At 33.0% G+C, this 26,372-nt stretch overlaps 1 protein-coding gene across 9 annotated transcripts in view; it reads right to left on the bottom strand.

The window, feature by feature from the left end:
* The window catches only part of LOC106478680 (sodium- and chloride-dependent glycine transporter 1-like), a 59,497-nt gene that overhangs the window by 17,237 nt on the left and 15,888 nt on the right, over positions 1–26,372 (bottom strand). For 4 of the 9 annotated variants that reach the window (XM_022382322.1, XM_022382320.1, XM_022382329.1 and 1 more), the window contains exons 2-11: positions 24,237–24,679; positions 23,409–23,540; positions 22,736–22,888; positions 16,732–16,798; positions 8,729–8,864; positions 7,927–8,058; positions 6,023–6,126; positions 4,173–4,291; positions 3,003–3,262; positions 2,327–2,458 (exon numbers count right to left, since the gene is read on the bottom strand). In XM_022382322.1, coding sequence (XP_022238030.1) covers positions 2,327–2,458; positions 3,003–3,262; positions 4,173–4,291; positions 6,023–6,126; positions 7,927–8,058; positions 8,729–8,864; positions 16,732–16,798; positions 22,736–22,888; positions 23,409–23,540; positions 24,237–24,621 — 1,620 coding nt within the window. In that variant the 5' untranslated portion in view covers positions 24,622–24,679. Of the gene's footprint in view, positions 1–2,326; positions 2,459–3,002; positions 3,263–4,172; positions 4,292–6,022; positions 6,127–7,926; positions 8,059–8,728; positions 8,865–16,731; positions 16,799–22,735; positions 22,889–23,408; positions 23,541–24,236; positions 24,737–26,372 lie in introns of all 9 variants that reach the window. The other 5 variants (XM_022382324.1, XM_022382326.1, XM_022382325.1 and 2 more) reach the window with 2 other exon arrangements.

The raw sequence follows: 26,372 nt of genomic DNA, 5'->3' as shown, positions 1-26,372 counted from the left end.
CCACAAAAGAAAGGGATCTTGGTGTAACTGTTGATCAGTCTCTAAAGCCATCCAAACAGTGTGCTGTTGCTAGTGGTAGAGCAAATAGGATTTTAGGTTATATGTACAGAAATATTGAATACAAGTCTAAAGAAGTTATAATTTCATTGTGTAGGTTATTGGTTAGGCCACATTTGGAATATTGTGTTCAGTTTTGGGCTCCTTACTTTAAGAAAGACATTGAATTGTGGGGAAAGGGTTCAGAGAAGGGTTACTAGAATGGTGCCTGGGATAGGGGTGTTGTCATATGAGGACAAGTTGAAATCTCTCAAATAGTTTTCTCTTGAAAAAAAAAGAGTTGGGGGGGATCTGATTGAGGTGTTTAAGATAGTAATGAGAATTGACAGTGTTGATGCATAATCTTTTTTCATACTTAACAGTGAGAATAATAAGACTAAGGGACACAAATATAAATTTTGACAGGGTAGGAGTCATCTTCAGCTAAGGCAGTTTTATTTTTCTAACAGGATGGTTGGCTTTTGGAATGAGTTGCCTTCAGATGTTGTGGAGGTAGTAAATTTAAGTGTGTTTAAGAGAAAGTTTGATAAGTATATGAATGATAAGGGCTGACTTCAAGAATTTTTTTTATGCTTATTTATTAATAGTTTTAGTTTAGAGGATGGAACAGCCAAGATGGACCAATAGGTCCCACATTGTCCCAAAATGTTATTTTATGTTATGATACAGGACACAAGTATATTGAGCATTTTAAATTAAATTATACATTTTGTTTTAATATTTTGCTATTTAGGTGGCCTTTTTTTATAATTAAGAAATATTTGTTAATGAAAAACTACCACTTGATTTATCAAGTTATGCCTCCCATTTGATAAAGGCGCCAGTAAGAAATGTACTTGCACATGGTGGAAATGCCTCTCCTCAGCAATGAAAAAAAAAATATTTTATTGCAGTACCATATACTTTATCTTTAAGATAAAAAATGTTTAGATTCTTCCTTAAATTCTTCACTAAATTTATTAAATGTTAATTTTTGTTCCTCATTATTTGATTTCCACTATGGCATTATAAAAATTAATCTATATCTAGCAGCATATAACTATAACTGCTGTTTATAATTGTCAATATATAACTTAAATTATAAGAGTAAGACTCAAAGCAATCAACCCAATAGTCAAATTTACTTTTGTAGGCCTGACATTAATATTAACAATGCAGTACAAAATGCCTTAGCTTAAGAAGACTAGCTTGCTAGTTTTCCAGTTCTGAATAATGATCAGGTTAATACAAGAAAACAGTAATTAATAATATATGATGTTAGCAAAAATAGTGTTTAACGTCCTTATCCTAATTCTGAGGTGTTTTGACATAAATTGATTACAAAATTACACTTAATCAACTTAATCCAGTTCACACCATAAAGGTAACAGTTGTTACCAAGCATTTTGCTAATATAAATAAAGCCGACGGTTACTGTATCTGCCTTATCCTAACTGACCTGAAAATACATGGTTGAGCGAAAGGCTTCGAGAATATTGCATATAGCATATTATATATATAGTGTGTGTTGACATATCATACACTCTTCTGTACTTTCACTCAGAAGTTCTTATTAATAATTCGATTATGTTTACAGATTATCTAATGATACTGAGCTTATATGTTACGTCGTTAACTTATGCTTAAAAATGCTGTAGCTATATTCAACATTCACATTACGTTAATTTTCAGAATTATCTAAAGTTACTCCTGCATTTTATTTGCTCAACAGTTCCAAATAGGTCTGTTGTTTTCCAACAATAACATCGTGCATGAAACAAAACCTTCTGGCACACGAGTATATCCACTCATGGTTAGAGAGGCCTAGGTAAGCAGATGGCGTTTTAAAGCTTTGATGCACCTATCTCTCATATTTGGAGGAACACCAATTATATACAGAGCACAGATAATCTATGAGGACCCTTGTATAAACTTTTTTTTTCTGATATTATTGCAATATTTAATGAGTCATATAGCTGAACGGATGTGTGGATATCCCCTTAGTTAATTGAGTTCCTGGAAAAAAGTGAAACACCTAATGGAGTCCTCACAACTAAATGAGTGCGAGCACAGAAACACACATGTGTATATATATTTGACAAGATGTGTGTCTGCTTGCAACTGCCAAACCGTTAAACCGGTTGTCACCATACCTAGCTTGTATCCTTAAGGACCCCAAAGAGTGACATAGTGTTCAGCTTTCAAAATTTACCCCCACCTTGTCATGCCAGTGACCTCTGCGTTTTCACGATGCATTAAACAGGTACGCCAGCTAGTAGAAAATACATACCGTACTAGTCATAGGCAATCCAAGCAAAAACCCAGCTGTGCAAGAAGTTAGAGTTATGACTGTCTGCCAGCCTAGTAATATATTCGGCTTAATGGCTATAATCGACTCCACCACAGTTATCCATATAACAGTCTGAAAAGATAAATTAAATGTTATAAGAAGATAAAATTGTATTAAGACTGTTTTGTTTTTAATCCAAACAAGTTATTGACTATACTAAACAACTATTCATCTTTAAATGCCCGGCTTTAATTTTCTTTCCAATTCAGTTAGGTTAATTAAAGATGGTAATAATAAAAACAAAAATATCTCATTTAATACTTTTGTTTCTGCTCATTTACCAGCTTATAAAAGATTAAAATATAGTTCCAAAACAAAATGCCTAATTTTTGTCACATATAATTAACTAGGTTATTCATAGTCCAGTTACATTTAACATTTTTAAAACCATATAATATAACACACTAATAAATTAACCCAACAATCTACCATTGACTACCAAACTGAATCTTGGAAGTTAAGTGTCATAAAGTTTATCTCAAAATTAAGTAATTTGAAGAAAACGGATTAGATGATATCAAAAGTTTTAAATTGTGTTCAGTAACAACTCCGTCTATATAAAGCAACTTCCGAATAAAAGGTGTCGTTTTTTATATTTTTTCAACAAGGAACTTACAATTTGAGCAAGACCGAAGATGATCATCATGAAATAGAAACAAATGGGCCAGAAAGATGATATGACATTAACGCCCTGTACCGCCAAAGCTGATGGAAAGATCTCTGTAGCCAGACGAAGGACTTGGTAACCACTAGTAACGGACAGACCACTTGAAGATGGGAACTTCTCGCCAATCACAAGGTTTATTGGCGTGGAGTTCATTCCACTTATTGAAGAGCACGATGATGGTTGGAGACACTTAATTGTTTGCTCAATCTCTGAAAGCAAGAAACAAATCTTAAGATTCTCTCATCTGACATGATACTGCCCAACTTTAAAAAAAACAGGAAATTAGGTTTTCAAAGTACGATTTTTGGCTTTGTACCTCTATTAACTTAGCAACCCTAATAATTATTCATAATTAATAACAGTAGGGAGTATCTGTCACAGTTTGTCTGTTGATTATATCATACCATATTACAGCTAAATTTTCATAGTACACAAATCTATTAGAATAAGAGATTTTTAACCGGAACATGGTTGGTCAGATGTTTTAATAAGTAACTGAATCAGAAAAACCTGTCAGTGAAATTTGTTTTTACTTAACTATGTTTTAGTTCATTTGACATAACGTGACATGAAATGTTTGTTGTTGTTGTTTTGAATATACGTGCCAAGTCACTCAAGGACTATCTATGCTAGTAGTCTCTAATTTTGAACTAGTAAAGAAGATGGAAGGCACCTTCTCCTTTTTATTTAAGCTTCTTTGTAAGCAATCATCTTATAACAAAGGACCACGACGGTTTTTGGAACGTAGAAGCTTTAAACATTGATACCCATTCCTTAATTTATTTTCTTATTTTTCTGGTTTACTTTTACATTTAAAGCTTACAAATAGTTTAAATATGATGCTGCGTATTCCCTTAGCTATACGAGTCCTATTCTTACAAATACCTAAATTTACTACAGTATATTTTACAGTTCTCACGTTGTAGCTTGAAATGTATCTTCCCTTTACTTGCAAACACTTTTGTTTTGGGTCAAGATAGGAAGGTTTCGTATTATAACATAACTTCATAGACTTTAGCGTTGTTGTCAAAATGTTTTTATCGTTAAATTTTAACAGCTGTTTGGCAAAATGATTTCTGAAAATAATTTATTCTCTAAGTTTCTTATTCTCCGACTTACCATAAGATGAAGGAACATACGTCATGTTCCTGGCAGATATAGACTTCATTATACAAACGGAGAAAAACGACGATAATATGAGAGTTAACGTTCCTCCAATTCCCACAATTGCCATGTTCCTAAAAAAATAGAAAACACAATCATCCTTGCTAGTAGCATCTTGCCTCTTCATCATTTCATCAAGGTAAATTTTAAGGGCAGTACTTCAGTAGTTTCTTTTCAAACAAGTTTAAGTTTTAAAGAACTGATATCCTTAGTTTAACACCAAAAGCTACGCGCATTTCCGACTAAAAAGCACGATAACGATTGTAACTTAGAACTTCGTAAACGAAAAATTCGACGGCGTAGAAAGATTGCGTACACAAAATCATGTTTTTTTCGAAATTTCTTTCATCATTTACTTTAAGTTGTTTGTTGAATTCCGCGCAAAACTACTCGAAGGAGATCTGCGCTAGACGTCACTAATTTAGAAATTACAGACAAGAAGAAAAGCAGTCAGCCAACATCAACCACCGCCAATTTTTGGGGTTACTCTAATCGAATAGTAGGGTTTATTTTTCACATTATAATGCTCCAACGGCTGAAAGGGCAAGTATATTCTGTGACGGGATTCGTTTCTGCCTTTCGCAGAATGCGATTCGAGCGCCCTAACCACCAGGCACATCTTCAAAAGAGCGTTTAAATTGGAATTTGTGCGTGGATATTAAATTTTATAAAGTTCAAATGTTATTTTGTTTCTACTATGATATAAAAATAGTTTAAAAACATCTTTTACATTGTTAAGTACAAAAAGGTTTAAGATAATACGTTGATTGTTCAACTTGTGAATTTTTTTAATAAATATGAATGTTTTATAAGTGGAGTACACCATGCCTGAAGACGCTTGCTGCAAAGATTTCAAAGGTTTGTATTAAAATTTTTAGTAACTGTGTGGTATAACTTACAAATAATGCCCCCTTTCATACAGTATAAAGTAATTAAAATCTATCACTGTTGGCATTATAAATCCTTTTACAGTAACAGTTCAGGCTATTAATATTCAAAAAGAATAATTAATTTATTTGATTCAGTAAATATTTTATCATGATTTTAAAACCCAGTAAAACTTACAGGGCACTCCAAATAAAGAATCATCAATGGTTTTCTTGATTACACAGGCCTGCGATGGTTTTATTGTCTTGAAATTTTTACATTCTACAGTAACTTCTGTACGTGAATCCGAAAATGATATCCATTTTTCTCCATCGCGTCATATGTGCTTTTACATAAGCGAATCATTTTCATTGAAATCGAGTCACATTTTGTTATGCTTAAAATGTTGACAACCACTGGCTATAAATTTCTCTAGGCCACTCACGACATGAGAGCTTTATCGATCGTTCTAGAATCCACGAGAAACACACCGCTAGTATATAAACAGTTAACAGGCAGCATGACGTGTCATTTCTGGATAGTATTTGTTTGTGCGTACACTTTGACATTATATTATTTGTTCGTCGCTATGGCAACAAGGGGTTGTGTAAATGACCCAAACATATTCTGTTATATTTGTGGTAAATTTGTTCGATCTAAGTAATAGTTTTTCTTCCCGATTTGTAAAAATCCTTACCTAATAGAAAAAAAAAGAATATTATTTTCGAAATGTGCGAAGCTGAAATAAAATCCGTTATTAAAACCAAAACGACTTTATGAACTTTAAATTCGCAGGCCTGTGTTATTCTTCACCACATGAAGCACTCAAGTGACAAACTGGAGACAACAAGCACATTCTATTATCATTACCTATCTTGTACATATAAACTACATTAGCATAAGCATACAGACTGTTTAAAAGGTATAAAGATATTTACCTGGTGATGTTTGATGTAGCTTTGTTGTGGCTACAAAGTTGAAGAACTACACCACCATACAGAACCCACGTAAGAAACACTTCTCTAGCAGCCAGAAACCACGACTGAAACAGACAGTACACGATATGACAGCTCGTGGAGTAAGACTCAAATGTTTCAAATAGAAAAACTACAATATTAACATACATTAAAAAACGGGATGTTAATCAGTTAACAGCAATAGGCGTAATTCACACGGGAAACACGACCTCATAATTTTGTATTTAATGGTGAATTGTTTCTCACACTTCAATACCATCAACCAAGCCTACTTTGAACATACTGTGTTATCAACATACGATCATTGATATATTTTTAGGTATACAACAGTTATCAAGGTATTCAAATATAGTGACCAATTTGGCTTTTCTATATCTTTGATGAGACCTCAGCTCTGATGCATAAATGTATCTTTTAAAATGTAAATAATGTATATTCAAAGTAGACCCTGTAAATATTATAGAGCAATTCCTGTGTTTTATGACGTTAGTTATGGATAAGGATGCAGGTCCATAGTTAGTTACTTAACATCTAAGTCACAATTAAAAGGTTTATGATTCTATACTGACATGTGTATAGGTAGAAGTTTGTAACAGTATCAAAACCTTAACATGAAGGCAGCCATTTTAAACCTTTTCTGCAAGACTATACTAGAATCCCTTTTATACATATATAATATTCGATTGTTCCATAAATTCTTAAAAAAACATAAAATAATTTGTTTTTGAATATTCAGTTAATATAATCAGTGCTATAAATAATGATTTAAACATTTTCGCTTAAATTGTTCAAAAGTGCTGCTGTTCAGAGTAATCCTGGTTGGTGGAAGCAATAATAGTCATAAAATGTGTTCTAGCTTATCGTAATACAACCAGCGTTCGTTTCTCTCCAACCGCTATTGAAACTGTGATAAGTCATCTGTATTTTTGTCAACATATTAACGAAATTCAGTTCATCGTAGATCGTCAGTTTTCCTAATTTTACATCGTAAGGCGTTCTTTTTATTTTATTTTTTTGTAAAGAATTTGCAAAAGTATGAACCCATATTTATTTCATGTACCTATTTGTTATGCTAAACGAAATGAACATTTTGCAGTTATAAATCCATACTACAGTAGGTACTAACTACATTTCCCTATATCCCCGCATAGCTATGCATATTTAATACAATCCAGGTGATTTCCAAAGTTATGTTATGACACATGAAAAAGTCTTTTGCTCACCGCATATCAATATTATCGATGTCTAGCCATGATACTCTTGAGAAAGAAAAGGATACACTATGCTTTCACTTTTACAAAAGATTTCCCTCAATAACATCGAAATAAAATACAAGCATTGAATGTTGGAGAAACCCAAAGATTTATAACAAATTAGTTTTGAATACTGGATATTTGTACAGTGTGCACAATATGTACGTATACCAAGATTAATAAGTTACGTAACTTTGAGCAGTAGGCCTATAAATATCGTAAAAACGATTTTTGAGTGCTACTGAAAAGGTGAATGATTATGACGTCAAAAAACAAAAGATTCAACCATGAAATCATAAACAACTTATCTGTGTGATCTTTAAATCTGGTAAAACCATAACACTGTATTATCATTATCGAAGAAACATATGTCCAGCTCAGGGAATAAACGAATAAGTACTGCTTTTGACATGAAGGAGTCAATACGCGAAGTTACAATTACTTTAAATTGTATTATACATACATACAAAGACACACACGTACATATTTAAGAAATGACGGGAGTGGTTTGACACAATCTTTAATACACTTTTTACTATAGTCTTCACGTTAAAAAAAAAACTTGAAATATCGCATTTATTTCAGTGATAAAATATAAACCTTGAAACTTACGGACGAGTCGATTAGCACTGTTTTCCATTGCACATCAAATAATTCAGTCAATGCATTCCCCCATACTTCCATCATCCGCACAGACATTATAAGCAGTGAAGAAAGAGGAACAACAACAATGACATACGTTAACTGACCGAAAAAAAAAGCATAAAATGAAGTTTATGGTATCTTCAGATAAGATATTCAAGTAAATTTATGTATGTGACACGTTTCCATTAAAAAGCAATAAAAACATTAGTAATTTCAATAATAACATTAAATTCATACACTATTTTTCAAACTGCAATAATTTCGAACAGTATTTAACCACTTAAACTATTTCAACATCTGTTTATCCATCTATCAGTAATCACTTCTTTGTAATTACATATTTATACATACTTTAAATCTAAATAAAAGTAGAAGACGTTAAGTTATGGTTGATAATAGAACTATGAATTCATAGTGGTTTTTCTTCATAAGAGAAACCATAAGGAATTAACATGGTATGTGGAATTTAATCTGAACGGCACCTTATGCATTATTAAGTGGCCAGACAAGACTCCAAGCTAGAGGCATAAACGTTCCTGATTTTAAAGTGGTAATACGATGGGGGACTTGAACTTTAGACCTTCCGATTGATTGCTCAGAACACTAAAAAACAGTTTACGCCCAACCACAGAAAGTACTAAGTTAATATAGTAATCCATAATGCATTTTAAAGAAATCTTATTTCCTATTTTTATGTTATATTTTACAGAAAGCATTACTAATACTGTACTTTCAGAATCAAAATAACTTAGATGTTAGTACGACTCACCTTTCCATACAGACGGATTCCTCTACTTAGAATAATGAAGACTAATAACCAAATGACAGCTAGATTAAAGGTTATCTCAAAGTTAAATTCTTCTCTGTGGTGGTGTGCTCCAGGTCGTCTTCCCAAAATTCGACCACTGTAAAAGTTAATAATAATAATATGTTGCTGATTAATCTCTTCCTGTTGTGTGTAGGAAAAAAAGTGGATTTCAACAGTGCATCCAACATTAATGTAATTTTTGCAAACATACATAAACACCTTTAAACACTATCTTTCTGAAAACGAGTTAAAGGTCGTTTCGTTTTCCAGATAAAATCACATAACGGTCTTCTTCACCTCCTTCCTGGTGGGGTTAACCATGATAAGAAAACATATAAGCTCTTCCGAAAGGGAACTGAAGAACCTCAATGATGATATCAACTGGGAAATTTTAATGACTACAAACTGTATTTCAAAATAAAAGTGCTTTAAAAGTTAATTTCCATACCTAAAATCATATAGTGCTTCATTGAGTAACAACCTCTTTATTGGACCTAACTAGGCTGGTTAGACTTGGCATTGGTCTAAACCGCAGTTTTCAGCTAGTCATGATATCGGTTTTGTTACTTAAGGAAAGCTTATATGTTTTTGGGAGGGGCATCTTTCCCTTTTGATGAGCTTTTTCTAGTAAATCCATAATAAACATTGTTATATATTTGTGTTAAAACAAGTGAAAAATTAAGATAATTTCTTTTCTTTTTTTACTCAAAAGTAAGGTATGCATATGCCTCTTACCCTCCTAAAGTATATATTTCATATCATATATATAATTTAATTTTTTATTCGAAACATAATAAATCTTGCTGAGATCCTTGTGCTAATTCATTTATCCTATAGCAGGATTCGATCAAGGTGGCTACCTACAATAATATGAGATAGTTTATAAATATTACATGAAGCAGAGAAATATTCACATACTTGTGATCCAATAATTTGACTGAATCTCTACAAAGAGAAAGTGGATCGTGAGAAGATTATTGACCTTTTCAGGCAGATTTGCTTCTATCTTGAAACGGCTAAGAATTATTGTGAAAGTCTTGTCTGCATGTTAACTGATTCAACCTGCTAATCACGTGGGTGAATATATTTCCCATTATCAACGCCACCAATAGTATTCAGTTATGTCAGATTAAAACTTTTCTTAAACTTTAAGACAATTCTTTTTTTTCTTTAATTTTAAAAATCTACGTTTTATTGATCTACGTTATTCTACGTTTAACAATAATAGTTTCTTGCCATTAAACGATCAGACTATATGAAATCCACTTCTCTGTTTCCTTGTACTTAAAGCAACAATTTTATTTATCATCATATGTTTTTTATTCAGTCTTTATGAACTGATAACTTGTCCTTGTAAGTACTCTATCTTGTTCCAACTGCGACAGATTCAGGTGTTGTGAATAGGATTTGGTTATTATGGAAGTAGTACTTAAATAGTGGGTTTGAATCCTTCAAACTTTCTCTTTCATCTAGTGTGGTACACTGCCCATGAGATGGCTCTACAATATGAAAAATATTATTACAGTGAAGAGGAAAAGTGATCTGAGGACAAGATTATCGAACCCATATTGACTTGTAGAAGTCATTTACTGAATTTAGAAACTCTTCAGAACTTGACAAGTCTTCCAGATATCCCTTAGTTTCAGAAAGTTATGAGTAGCAGTAGACAGGTTATCTTCATCAACCCAACAGGTGGCAGGAGCAACATCACACCAGGTGATACATTGCTCGAACAAATATGAGAGGGTGAGTCAAAAATGTCTGTGTTGAGACCAGCTCCATAGTCTTTCTCGTTACGAAAAGACATTAAAGATTGATATTTGCATTTTCTAGAGCCAGCGCAAAAGTAGTGAGGTGAAACAAGTTTAAGTTTCATCGTTCAAGGTTTAGATTGCTTACGTAAGGAATTTTGCCAGATTTATGCTGGGAAGGTCATGACCCAAGACCAAATGATGTAGTATTGCTACTAAGCCGATTCAGTACTGAATGTCACTATTGCTAATCTTAATTTCTACTGCCTCCCCCAAATTATAATTTGTATTGGAATGGGTGAAATGTTTAAATTTCCTATCTGTGCAAAAACAACATGTCTATATACAAAAAGTTTCTGATTACTAAACTTTGTACAATGAGGCCTAACAAGGTTCCTCTACAGTGTACAATGACTCCTACTATGGTAATTTCAAACCCTCAGATATAACAGTTTTTCCATCACCCTTGAATTATCTAGTTTTGCCTTGTAAAGTCAACTGAAACCTGTTTTGACTAACGTTACATTTAAAGCGTGCATGGAAGAATCTAACGAATAATTCGACAATTCTGCATTTCATTCAGTGCATGCCTCAGTGGATTAGTGAAGTCTTGAAAACCATGGTATGAAGAGTAAATATTGAGTATGTAGCATGCTACTATCACGGCTTTTCAATATGTAGTTGAGTGATTAAGTTATATTCAAATGAATTGTTTTTATTCATGTCTTATCCCTAACATTCTAGGCGACGTAAAACTTTTAGCCACAGCTGTAGGGGAGAAGGAAAGAATGATATCGAAATCCATAAATAGTGTATAGGACTAAGTATTTCTTCTGATTCTTGCAATGTTTTTCTGGTTCTTTTCAACTGGAATTGGCAGGAAGAGAAGTTTCCAGATTTCTGGTGTTAGACTATTATCATCTATTTTTCTAATCACATGAAACTTTCAAGATTCCTTCTAATTAAAGACCTTTGACTATTGCTTTGACTAACTGTATGTGTAAAGTCCCGGAAATGATGTTTAGCCTCTTACAATCTGGAGGCATTATACTGGCCTCTTTTGCATATCTGAATTGTAGGTACTTAAAAATGCAACATGAGTACCATGGGACCTTTTAAATTATAAATTTGATTTTTCTGATCACTTTACGATTTGTAATAAAATATGATACATAAAATAGCCATATTCTACGCTACCATGCATATTACCTAACCATTGACTTGAAAACCATTTTTCATGCATTATTCTACATAACAATACTACGTAAACATAATTCGTTAGGCCTCATTGTTGAAAAAAAATAATAAATCAATAACTCTGAATACTATCCATTTATATTAGTCTTAGCTTACTCAATATTATGTATGAAGCTTACCTTTGTCCTTTTAGAAATTATCTACAACTGCTTCAAATAGACTCCAGACTAGGCAGCAACTTCTTGCAATGGTTGTAATCCAGTCTGACTTATGGATTACAAGATCACCAAAGTGAATGGTCATTTATAATCATAAAGACACCCTAGCCAAGAAGGTAAACTTTTCAGCTAAAGCATTGATAGCCGTAAAAGCACAGGAACAAGTGGATCTGCTTGAATGATGGGAAAATACTTTCCAGGAGTGCTGGCAATACCCCTGTAAGTCAGAAACTGCTTTTCCTTTGGATTACAAGACTGAACGGTTATGTCATTGATATTTACCATTTACCATTCGAATGTTGCACTAAATAACCATATAACTAGTGGTGGAGCCCCCAGTGGCACAGCGGTATGTCTGCGGACTTATAACGCTAGAAACTGGGTTTCGATACCCGTGGTGGGCAGAGCACAGATAGCCCATTGTGTAGCTTTGTGCTTAATTAAAAAACAAACAAAAACAAACAAACTAGTGGTGGAAGAGAGGTGCAAGTGAATTTAATCAAAGACTCCGTCTGACTTTGATATCTTATGTGCAAGGCATGTCCACAAACATTCTGAAAGGTTATTTGGTTTTCAAGAGTGGATTCATATCACAGGCTCATGTCTGAGCTCTCCATGCCCTTTGACAGTCAGGTATCCATCATGGATGAGGGCACTAAGGAAAAAGTGTCAAAGTTTTATGGATTGTAATTATAGCTAACTGGACAATTCTAACTCCATGCAGTCATTAACAGATGGTAGGTTAATTACCACAGGAAACAAGCTCCAAAACAGTGGTAAAATAGGAGCAGTTGCCCTTTTCCAGTTACCACCATGGCATGCGAGTTGGGTGACATAAACTGTAGCTTGTTATTCTCGTAATGATCAGAAAATCATCCTTACCTCATGCTTCATTGTCCACTTCACAATAAAAAAGACAGTGGTGAATAAACAAACAGATCAATATTCATAAATGTCTGACTTGAACATACAAGTATGTAGGTTCTCTAGTATTAAAAAGAGAAATATTTTGATCCGAGATTAACTCCTCCCATCAATATCTACACCAACTCAGATTAGTCTGTGTATATTTAAGTTTCCTGAGACGATAAATGAAGATGACAACTTCTTGATAAGGTCATCAAGGTCTGCTTGATTAATTCCCTTTTCTGGCGAAAAGTAGAAAGAAAAACTGTGACAGAACAACCAATGGAGACATTGGTGCATCCATTAGTCATAAAACCTGTCCTTTCTGTATAATAAAACTCCAAAACTGTTACAGTATTGGCAGTTTTCGCCAGTGCCTCCTATAAGGAAATACACACATGATAGTAGGAATCACTCAAAACATTAACGACATCTACATTAGCATGAAAATCTAAACTGTTTCATTAAATCAGTATGGCCATTTTACCCTAAAATGTCCCTAAATGGGTGAGATTGAGTAACTGTATTCTACATAGGAGCCAGTGGAAGTGTTTCCAGTTGCTCATTGGTGCTACTTGGCAGGGAAGGGATAGAGATGGGGAATATGTGAATTCACCCTCCTGTTTGTCCAGGGAGAGCAGGATCTTCACGTGGTTATAAAGTGACCTTGTTTGAGGAACAGAGATATGTCCTCACACTCACTGTAGCAGTAGAATAGTCAGTATAACTCGGTTTCAGAAGCTCCATGCCTCAAGGCACTAAATGTTATTTAGAGTTTTTGTACCTCTTTTGCTTCAACCCATTTTGGACATGATCTAAAATAAAAGTGATGGAAACCAATGCAGTTAAGACACAGTGATTCATAGTGACACTCATTGTTTTCATAATCTTTGCCATCACAAGAAGAATGGGCTAAGAAACCATGACAGAAAGTTTTAAAGTGATCGAATTGTTGACAGTGAGAACATCAGAAAGGATTTGTAATACAAAGTTGAATGTTAGAGTTCAATAACTTGCTTTTACATTAGTGGATGTGGAAATAAACTTATAAATAAGCACTCTAGTTAGCTCACTAATTCTGTTCTCTAAAATGAAGAATTGCTTAATGAATGATAGATACTTCTTGATTGCAAAACCAACAAGAAGCTCCAACATAGGGATGTGAAGAAGTTCCCTTTCCATTATAACTCCTTTTGACGAATTGAAAATAGTATGTGTGGCCCTAATTTGTATTCACTTAACAGCTTTTAATTACAAAAGAAGTTTACTGTTAACAGATTGTGATGTCTCATGCATGATGTCTCCAGATATTTTTTCTCTACCAACTTTGGACAGCCAACAAGATCACCTATGCTCTTTTACATAATGTAGTCATATTTGAAAGATACATTTGACTAAAAATGTAAAATCACAAAGTAATATGCAGACTCTGTAGCAGATGACAGAATTATCTCTTTGTGGTTGCCTTATATTTAATGTAAAATTCAGATTTGTTTATCCATATTTTATATTTTATTATTTAAACTTTATGGGTTTAACTTCTTAATCTTCATTTGGCTGACAATTTTATTTTTATAAGTTAAATACTTTATTCAGAGTAGTATTTTATCATGACTTCACTTGGAGGGTTGTATCTTAGTATGTATTTAATGTTAACATATTAACTTTGCCATTTTATACATCTAAGTGAGCTTGTTTACAGTGTTTTGTGTAAAATATTGTCCAATTATATTAACCTTTTTTTGTATATCCTTTTAAATATTTTGCCATATAGCGAACAGGTAAATCCCCATCCCCTCTTTTCACGTGTCTATTCATGTTACACAAGTCTTCCATTTAATACCCTCCCAGTTTATATTTCTTAATTTTATTATTATTATAAAAATCATGATCTTTTGGATGTTTCATTAATAATTGATTTATATATTTCACGTGTATGAAGTTCTGCATTTTTTACTCTTAAAAACTGTTAGTATTAACTGATTAGATGATGTAATCTGTCACGTCTGCAAGTCTGGCATGCATGTACTTTGTTTGGCATGTTAACATGTTGTTTATATCTAATGAATAAATCAAGCTTCTCCATTACCCAAATTTCTTCTACAGTTACTTCACGGGGTACAGTACCCAAAACACCTGTTTGAACACCCATTCTTGTTACCTAAACACCCACGTTTAGACCGTGGACCCACTAGCATGCGAATGAGGGAAATGAACACTGTTTCAAACATCACGCTCTTGGAATCCTGAGAAGGGCCAGAACGTAAAATCCGATGTTAGATTCGGTTTCAGAAACCCTTAAAACCTATCTTTAGACTTCTTCCATTATGTTTTGGTTGCCTTACGGGTGAATTTGAACCCCCCATTAATTGGGGGTTATGTCATGTTGATAAGGAAATCCTTGATTCACTCTCTCCTTGCCATGTTTGGTCCTGCTAGCTCTAGAATTATGTGCTTAATTAACACAAGCACTACCACATTAAGGCATAAGCTAACTGAGCTACAGCTTACAGTCTCACAATATACGGAGCCTCTTAAACATGACATAGCTTAGAACCTCAGAATATCATAATCCGACACTGAATATAAAATTGTATTTTACAGCAAAAACCACAATAAAAAGATTCGCAGAGACAGACAGAATGTTAAAATTTTCGAACTCACGTTAGTTGTAGTAAAAAAGTTCAGTAAAAGGGAATAAAAATCATGTTAGAAACAATACATGATTAATTATATTCTAAATGGATGATAATATGATAGTAAATAAAAACCTATTCTTTGGGACAGGCAGAAAATCCTACAAATATTTGATAATTGTATTGTTTACAGGTGAGACTCTATGGATGGTTTTGACTTATAGTACTCTGATGGTTAATTTTAATTTCTTACCAGACGGTTGAGGCCACCTCGCTAACTCGGTGCCCCGTGCAGTTGCATGGTTTGCTTGTGTCTAAAACCACCAATGATCACTCGTGACACATCAATAGATTTGTCCTTTCAAGTACTAGACCCGTGAGCACCTCGATGTTGCGGCGATCAGATAACTGGGTATTTGGTCTACACTAAACCTAAGGCAAGGAACTGAATAGAGAAAACTACTAAATCCTCTATTACGGAGGCGATTAAGTACGTCATGTCTAGCTAAAAAGTCTGTATAAGACATATCGAGAAATACATGAGATAACTTGGAATTTTTATACGTCAGATAAACTGTTAAAAACTTGGCAAGAAGTGATATAAATATCCTAACATGTTATAAATATTCTTCCAACATCCTATCAGTTTCTTGTTTATCTGGTTAAGAAATTCAAGAGTGGAAACTACAGCCTCACAGTCAAAGATTGGCATGGGCAAGGATATTAAAACAGACAGCTTAAACATGTATAGAATATATTTTATATATTACTTGATGTCTGAGAAAATAAGCTCGATACAAAAGTAAATCCCATATTAAACATTCCGAACCTCATCCCGAATCCGGAACCACAAAACTTGCAACTCTTCCCACTCAGCATTTATCCACTCACTCACATAAGTTGGGCGTACACTTCTGTTGTAATTACCGTAATGATATAGCATAGTTTTTAGTATTTTAGTAACGTGTAACCCTTTTAGTTAGCAATTTACTGTAGTTAGAATAAACACGCGAACTAACGTATAAGTGTGGCTATATTTTAAATTCGCTGCTATTCCAGTATGACTGATCATTTAACGTATCCAACAACTAAAAATTTAATTTTTCAACTAATATCGACAAATATTGTGTTAGAACTAAGTGAAAAGGTAGACGCTGTTAAGTTCAACATAACTTATTTATCGTGTAGCTCCATCTATACTATCTAATATACTATATAACTATATGCTAATATAGTCATTTTTTTTTTTTACTTACTGGAAATAATTTGGCACTGACCATCCCAAGTAAGCATCTGTTGAAAGATTCCGACTTTCTAAACAGGCTGAAAGTTAGAAATCAAGATATATCAGTTGAGAAACAAGTGACGTTAACATGTTTAGTAATACAGTTGTTTTATCGTATTCAGAAATTACGATTTAATGAAATCCTGCGCTAGTAGATCCAACCACAGTCTATAAAGAAGCTCAAACATGTAGTTGAAGTACACAGAAATTTAGTAATGATTAATTTCAAATTTAATTTGATTTAACACACTATATATTTAATAATCTTGTTTTTAACGTTAAAAATATATAAACCAGTAATAAAGAAACACAAAATACACTTTTAAGACTTCGTTACGATTCTGGTTAAGTCAAGAGTTTAACTGGTAAATGTTTGTTCTCGTTAGTAAGGTTCTGTGAATCCATTTACTGATTTACACTGCCTTAGCTCTATAAAGAACCAAAAGAAATTGATGCCACCATACACATTCGATGGGCTTGGTAGTTAAGGCGCTCGACTCAAACGAAGACCCGTATGGGTCTTTAGGTCTATTTATGACCTGATGAGGTCGGGTACAGGGATGACCTCATCCACCCTTATTCTTATACTTATAGTAGGTATTTATTGGAGAGAGGTACTTAGGACTATTTCTATTATGTATGCAATAACGGTCTTTCATAGAAGACCGTTATTTTGAAAATTTTTTGAAAATATTTCAGCTCACAATCTGAGGATGTCGAGTTCGACTCCCCCGACACCGAACATACTCGTACTATATGGTTGCCACCCTGGTGTAAAAATTCTTGGTTTACAAAATTACCGGCCGACTCCTAATTCGATGGCACTACGGTCAATATGGGGGGGGGGGAGATAGACATTCGGTGTCACAGTGTTACACTATAGCCATCTTTTAGTGATTTTAAGTTTAAATATATATATACTACACTAGAAACCATTATATAAAGATAATCAATGCGTGTCCTTTCACTGGACTGCCCGATGTAGAAAATATTAAGATATCTTAGCTCACCGTGAAGTGCATTAAATGAATATCGCAGTTTAATAATATCTTATTAGCTGGCCTAATATAAAATAATTTTGTTGCTGCAAATCTTTTACTTTTTCACTACATATTTAAGCCCGTAATTTTAACACAGTGTAAAAGAAACTAATAATGTAAAAATTGATAAACTGTGAATGACCCAATTTGAAAATAACTAAAGAAAATATATAAAAATCCTGAAACTGAATCGTTTAATAATGTTTTATATAAAAACATAGTGAAAACTGAATGTATGAAAGACTCAATGATGCAACTTTTAATACTGTCCGAAAGGATACTGAGGGTTTAATATTTTATGAAAAACTAGATACTAAAAGATTTAGCAATCTGCGAATATCAGACAGCGAAAGGTTTAATGATGTGTGTTTGTTTGTTTTTAATTATGCCCAAAGCTACACAAGGGCTATCTGTGCTCTGCCCACCACTGGTATCGAAACCCGGATTCTAGCGTTGTAAGTCCGCAGACATACCGCTGTGCCACTGGGGGGCGATGATGTGTGAAGGAAACGACATGAAAAAGATAACTAATGTAATTTTATAGTTTGATTGTAAGTGTAAATCATTCTTCAATTATTTTTCTGTCAACCATTCAACTTATGTAATTAAAGCAATAAGGAAAGGTGCTAAGATTAATTAGAATCATTAAAACAAATAAGCAAAATTCTGAATTTTTTTTAGATAAATTGTGAAAGAAACTTAAAATTAAACTACTTTGTAAAACTGGAGAAAAGAATTGAAATCAATTAAAGAACGTCATTATTGACAACTATGAAACAAAAGTTACTTAAGACATTGGATTTTTGTCACTCGCCGATAAAGCTACTTTTTTCATTTGAAAATATAACTATGCAAAGAACGAAGGTTAAAACACTGAGATATTAAAAAAACGTTAAACCGAACACAGAATATTATACGGAAACAAATTAAGATGTCTTCACTCTGGTGTTCCCCCTGAAGCCTGTAATGATACCTAAATTATCTAATTCTCAAATTACTTAAATTACCATACATACATATACAATGCGAAGAAAACAACAAAGAATTTACCTATTCAAATCGATAAACGTATTAAACACATTGAAGAACATTTAAACAAAAACTGTAAAATTATCAAAGTTGATCCTTTCACTATCATCAGTAATGTTATTGAATGTAAACAGAAAATTGACGATTTCAAGTTCTCTTTAATGGTATCAATCGGATGACAACATATTATAATAGTCTTATCAGCAGTAAAAAGATATTTTAATAATTCTAATCTAGAAATGTCTTGTACCAGTAAGCGTGTTTATATTAATCGTGAACAACCTCATTGTTTCATATTTAGCAAACTCTTACAAACTGTGCATTTTTCTTTTTATTTCACAACACCTCATCATTTGATCAACTGTTTCCATCAACAAATACAAAGGAAAAAAACCTATGGTTGGCAAATTGAGCTTACAAGTTCATTACCTACCGCTTTGTGTTTACTTTTTTTATTCATAAGAAAAATTAAAGAATCGAATACTAATTAATAATATTTGCCAAATATAATTGATTACAATCAGACTTCGACAGCAAAAAAACGTTCACATCGCGTCAATAATAGCCAATATTGTACAATAATTTAGTAAAATGGGACCAGGTTTATTGGTTGGTTCTATTTTAGTGAAAAGCTAAAGAATGGGTTGTCAATCTACCGTGGAGAATTTAAAATCGGATTTAAACGGTGTAAGTTCGTATACTTAACGGTGACTCACCGAGTGACAGGGAGAGGAAAAATCTACATGTATCGGCAATAGTGTACCTTGCCATACCAGGAGAAGCCTTTATACCTCCATACAGATGTACATACTGCACAGAATACACAATCATACAAGACCTTGACCTCCAACATTACTGATTCCCAAAACAATTTTATTTTATACCTCCATACAAACGTACATAAACAATCATACAAGACCTTGACCTCCAACATTACTGATCCCAAAAACAATTTTATTTTATACCTCCATACAAACGTACATAAACAATCATACATGTCCTTGACCTCCAACATTACTGATTCCAAAAAAAATTTTTTTTTATATCTCCATACAAACGTACATAAACAATCATACATGTCCTTGACCTCCAACATTACTGATTCCAAAAACAATTTTATTTTATACCTCCATACAAACGTACATAAACAATCATACATGTCCTTGACCTCCAACGTTACAAGACTGATTCCCAAAACAATCTTATATGATATCAAAACTCTTATTAATAGATGCATTACTTTAACTTAGAACGTGGAGAAAAATAGAAATGTCATACATTTTCATTTTATTTTACGTCGGTTTTACTCTCCCCAAAAACTTCATAAAATTGGTTTACAGTTACGTCCAGTTGTGAACAATAAGGTTTCCTCTTCTTATCTGGTTACTATATTTTCGTGATTAAAATATTTTTTCTTAATTAATTCACATATGTATACCTTAAAGAACTCGTTAGAATTTGCAAACAAAATTAAAGAAATCAACTCAGAATCACCAGATCAACTTGGGGTCCTTCGAAACGGTTCCATTATTTACAAATATTCTTGTAGAAGAGAAGGATGTTGTTTAGAAAATATGTTAGTAGCTAGCAAAAACTTCTCCCGGTTAGAAGTCAGACATTGTGGATGTAACACGTTGCTGCGCGACTAAATAGGGCGAATTTACTTTTAAAATAGCATAATGTGCTTCCATATACAAGAAATGAATTTTACAGTGAGGTTTTAAAGGCTTATCTGTGAGGTCCCCTCTATCACCTTTACTATGAGAGTTGTTTATGGCTGATATTGAAACCAAAGCTTTGAATACCGCTTTAGCTGAATCAATGAATATATGGTTAAAACATTTTGATGATACTTTCTTGTGTGGCGACATGGCAACGACTTGCCAGTGGATTTTAAGAGACATGTTAATTCAATCAAACCTGCTTATTTTAGATCAACTATACACAATGAGGCTATCTGCGATCTGATTGCCGTGGGGAATCGAACCCAGAATTTCGGCATGGTAAGCCTGTAAACATACCACTGACCCGGTGGATATAAACCATGCAAAGTAGTTCACTTTAGAGGTTGAACAGTAGAGGTATTTGAATTGTTTTTATGTCTGTTAAAAGGAAGAACGCTTTTCTTTGTACGTCGTTGTATAGAAAACCGTTCTATGTAGTCACGCCGCCACACACGAATTCGTTTCAACATTTGTCGCAAACACACAAAAAAAACGTATTTTTTTTCTCAAGTGTATAGAGCTATAAATATTTGTACTCGTCAAATGATTTAATGTCAGAATTATTCTTACAGAAACACATAGTCGTTGATAGGTTTAATCTAAGTATTATATCTATAACCTATAATTAATGTTGTGATAAATGATGTCTCAAGGTAACAAGTTAATAGAAAATATTAATTAGAACATGATAAGAGTATACACTTTTGTCACATGTTTAATCTATTTCTATACAAGTAGGAAATAATTTCGCGAAAACATGATAAGAGTATACACTTTTGTTACATGTTTAATCTATTTCTATACAAGTAGGAAATAATTTCGCGAAAACATGATAAGAGTATACCCTTTTGTCACATGTTTAATCTATTTCTATACAAGTAGGAAATAATTTCGCGAAAACATGATAAGAGTATACACTTTTGTCACATGTTTAATCTATTTCTATACAGGTAGGAAATAATTTCGCGAAACATGCAGATTGTCAAGTAGCCTTTTCTCCATGTTGTAAGTACTTTTCTCAATATATTATACGATAAAGTACAACAGCAAGAAAAATGAAAGATTTGTGTAATCACGGTTTATTTTATTGGATATACATGTAGAAATTTAAAACTTAGATTAAAATAACATAAAACTATAAATGAGCTGAAAATAGGCAAACTCAACTCATTCTATTGACTAGAAAATTATTAATCTTGTTTATCAGATTTATTACATGGATAAATGAAATACTATGGCCATTAGAATTTGTTAACAATAAATTATTCTGAATAAGGAAAGGTCCAAAAATGTGTTTTTGCAAATCGATTTTTTGTTGACGGTCAAGGTCCTGTATGATGATTGATTCTGTGTTTTATCTACGTGTATACATCTGAATGATGGTACACAAGCTGTTTTTCTTAATGTTAACTCGCGACTTCTCCTGATAAGCCTCCCAATGGCACAGCAGTAAGTTTCGATACCCGTGATGGCCACAACACAGATAGCCCATTGTGCAGTTTTGTGGTGAACAACAAACAATATATATAGGCCTAAATAAAATGTTTTTAATTGTGTACCAGTTTAACGTTGAATATCATTTATGATTTTAATCCTGGCGCCGTTTTAATAAATTAATACACACTTTTAGGATGGAATTATTTCTAGTTTATGCACAAGTAGCGTCTTTTGAACAAGTATTGGTACAAACCAACACAACACGAAACATCATTAATAAAACAGGAGAAACAAGCCGACTTGATACGTCATGTGATGAGGAAAGAAAAGATAGAGCACATAGTAACAACTGGCAAGATATAAGGAAAGGAAGACAAACAATAAAGATGCTTGATGAGATCACAAAATGGTTATGAACCATGAATAACAACAGCATACCAGGGACAGAAAGAAATGGAAAGTTATGATTGTACAGGCATGACATTGAAGAAGAATGCCTCATATTAAATAAGACAAACGTTTTGTGAAGTGTTGTTTCCTCAGAGTAACAAGTGCTTTACAATTAATTAAAATGTTAAAAAGTTATGCCTCACATTCTCGCAAATAATTTATTCCTCTGGTTTTTAATTATCTAGTCCTCTTCTGTAAGCTCGGTTTGTTTAATATCTCATGTATGCAAGACATGAATCTTAATTCCATATTAACCCTTCATCACTAAGGCTAAATGATACATAAAAGTTCTTACAACGAAGACCAAATTTCGGATTACACTGGCCCCATTTGTACGTGTCTCTGGTGGTTATGAAAGAATCTTTAAAATACAGGAATAGCCAGCTGATGGGCACAGATGTGTACACACCTAGCAGCACATATAGGTAAAGCATGGCTAGTCCCACTCCTAACAAGTAGAAAAGAAATAAAAGTTAGTTATTTAGGCACATTAATTATTTTAATAAATTCATATTAATTATTTTATAACTAATAGACATAATATAACTATACAAGTCCTTTCATTATTCATTAACATACCCATAAAGTCGTTTCAGTTTTACTGTGAATATACACCAGTAACGAAAATAAAATATAAACAAATATACTTGCTTGTAGTCTATAAAAAGAAATTGGTAATGAACATTCAAATTATCATAGCTAATAAAATTATAATCACTTTAACCGAAACTAACAGTTTAATAAACTACACCTAAAGGACCATATTACTTTTAGTACATAGTGTCCGGTACAGAGCTACAGGTTGAAACAACAAGTACAATATGTTGTTTATTCCAAGTTGTCACATATTACAATTATCAAAATGTTTTGTAAATTTTTCTGACAATAAGCACCAAAATATATAGTTATTAAGTGGTTTGTTATTTGTCCTGATTACAAAAGACACATACACATTAATAAAATATCACCTTTGAATGCTGGGGTTATGTACCACATGTCTGTTAGCCCAGACCCTATATACTGTCCTAGCGCCATCTGGAGATAGAGGAATGGGAAGCCAAATACACACGATAGAATTATAAATTCGACGAAAAAACAGGCTAAAATAAAAATAAATAAATATTAGTCACAAACAAATATTATTCACCAGCAAATGTTTAAAATTTTTCAACAACGAAACATAAATTTCAAATGTTTTATTCGTCCTCGGGATAAATTCCTGATAAACCTTTAGATAATCTGTCTGGATGCCACGTGAATCTTCAAGACTTGAGGTTTATCTAGCTTAATGCATCTACCTATCCGTAAATATATACCACTATATGCATATATTTATGCTCATAAATCTATTTTATCCTAATTTCCACCAAAGTATCATTATTTCTATTGATCTGTGTGCCCATCTACTTAACCATTTTTCTTTTTAGGTGACAACTCTCTGAATACATTAATAGTGTACGTAACAACGTATTGGAGTTAAATGTAACGCTAGTGGTTGAGCATGCACAACCTTTATATGTATATATATTCAAGTTCGGTATATTTACTGGTTTACTTTTTAGTTCTTTTCCCAACTTATAAAATTGTAAATTAAGAAAGTTCTGTCAAAATACATCACAGTGTGCTCTTGTAACCCCTAATTAACGTTGGAATGTTATACCTCAAGTAAAATTCATCTAGAGAGTTCATTGTTCAGTAGTTAAATACCACTTTTTGATAAGTATTCGCCATTATAGGTTGTTTTATCTAAAAACTTCTAACGTGTTTATAAAAGTAAAAACAGGATAGAACATTACCTTTGTATACATGTACCAAGACAGCAAACCTGCTAATGTTGTAAATTCCCACGACACAGCTGAAACAGGCGAATATCACACACGAATCATACGGCCACAACCCACGTGAAGGCCTTACATTATCACTGTCTGTTCGAAGTGTAGTGGTGAGTGCTCCTTCTTGTATATTTTCGTTGGCTGTGGACACAACATTACTTTCTAGGGGCTGCTCATATCCATTAGAAATCCTGGTTTCTGAATTCTGTTCAGATGTGATAGTGAAATTCGTAGTCTCTGTGTAAGAAGGTGGTGGAGAGATGTCCTGTGTTGTCTCGCTGGTCCGAATCTCCGAGCTCATCTCACCAGGAACAGATGGAGATGCCCCGTCTTCGTCAAGATTACTCATTATTCAGTGGCTCCGAGAGGACGATCTAGGTAGAATCCAACCGATAGTGTTCCATTCACTAATCAGATAATTTGGATAACTCAAATATTACTTTGTATTTTTCTACTTCTAAACACTGCAGCGTAAAAAATAAGAAACAATAAAAATACTAAGAAATAATGGCATTAAAAACCTCAGAAGTAACAGAAAACGACAATGTTTCTCAAGAACTTTTTTGTACACTAAACGTTAGAAACAAAAATAACTACCAGACTGAATCTTTAACATAATATTGAAACTTTAGAGATAAAAAAAAATTGGTTTCTTCTGCAGGTGTAATGATCTTGTTGAAAGATTTCAAAATTTGATACGTACATAAACTTTTGTTCATAAGCAGCAATTGCTTGTCCCGTCAAAGAACACTGAGGAGGTGCTTTTCAGTAAATCCTACTGCCATACATCCAACCATGAATTATTGTTTAATATTTGAAATCGCCATTTAGTAAAAACGGTGTAATCAAAATCAGAGAACCAAATAATACTGCTGTACATCCTACTAGGGATTAAGGTTCGAAAAACAGCATTGTTACTCAATCAAACAGAGACAACTATTTGACAAATAACACAACGTAAAACGCAACCAAGACAAATAACTAGCAAATAGTATTAATGCATGTTCAATCAGTGACAATTCTTGAAGAAACAGTATTACTATCCACTTAATTGGAAAGGACTGTTTAACAAATCATACTATTTTCTCCGTAATTGGGGATTTTTTTCAAAAATAGTATTATTATCTAACCAATCATGGACGATTGTTTAGCTAATGACATCACTGTCAATCCAGACAAACAGTATAACAACATAACAAGCAAATGTGAAAGAAATAAGTTCCCAGCCAATCAAGGATAATTCTTTAAGAAATAACACATTTACTTTTATCTTTTGTAACGAATTTGTTATTATATATTTATTTTGTTTGTTTAGATTAAATTTATATTTAGAAACATACAAAGTTTATACTGTTAAATATGTATTGCGAAACTCCCGCCTATTTTCCAAAGTTGAAGTTTCTCGATAGTAAGAATCAATAATATGTGTGTGTAAGTAAATGCTTAAATTTGTATCTGAATTTTCTAGAAAGCCTACACACGCCTATAAATATAACCAACGCGACGCGCCAAAAGAGAGTATTATTAGTTTGCTATAGTCAGTGTGCTATAAAACTTCGGAAGCTATAACTGTTTTTGTTATAACTCTTACCAATCGGAAAACTTAAGATATTTGACCAGGAACCTTTACAAAGTTCGAACATTACAAATCGTTTAACTTCAGTGGATTCTCATCGGACATTAGTATTTTTACGAAAACATTACCTAACGTCACCGGTAGGAAAATATCGGCGTTTGTGGCTGGTAAATAACAGAGGACAAAGCTAGTTAGCTTCCCGTTAAGCGAATCGTACCTATATCAACTCGTAATTAACTCGCTTATCGTGAACCCTCGATAAGATATCGAAGAAGTAGTTTCAGACTAGAAAGAAGACTTTATATTGCTTGTAAGTTTGAGGAACTTTTGTATATAAATCATTGTGTGTTATAACTATTTGTAATAACTGTAATAAATTGTATTATTGTTTGTGTATTAAAACATATTTGTGTCGAAAAAGAAAACTGTGTATATCAATCTTGTTGGCAAATATCATAAACTCACTATGTATCGGCATTTATTTAAATACTAAATCCAAAGCACAATTTAACTGCTAAATTTAA

The sequence above is a fragment of the Limulus polyphemus genome, unplaced genomic scaffold, assembly GCF_000517525.1.
Source record: "Limulus polyphemus unplaced genomic scaffold, Limulus_polyphemus-2.1.2 Scaffold240, whole genome shotgun sequence".
NCBI classification, from domain to species: domain Eukaryota; kingdom Metazoa; phylum Arthropoda; class Merostomata; order Xiphosura; family Limulidae; genus Limulus; species Limulus polyphemus.
This window is presented reverse-complemented; position numbering and strand designations above follow the sequence as displayed.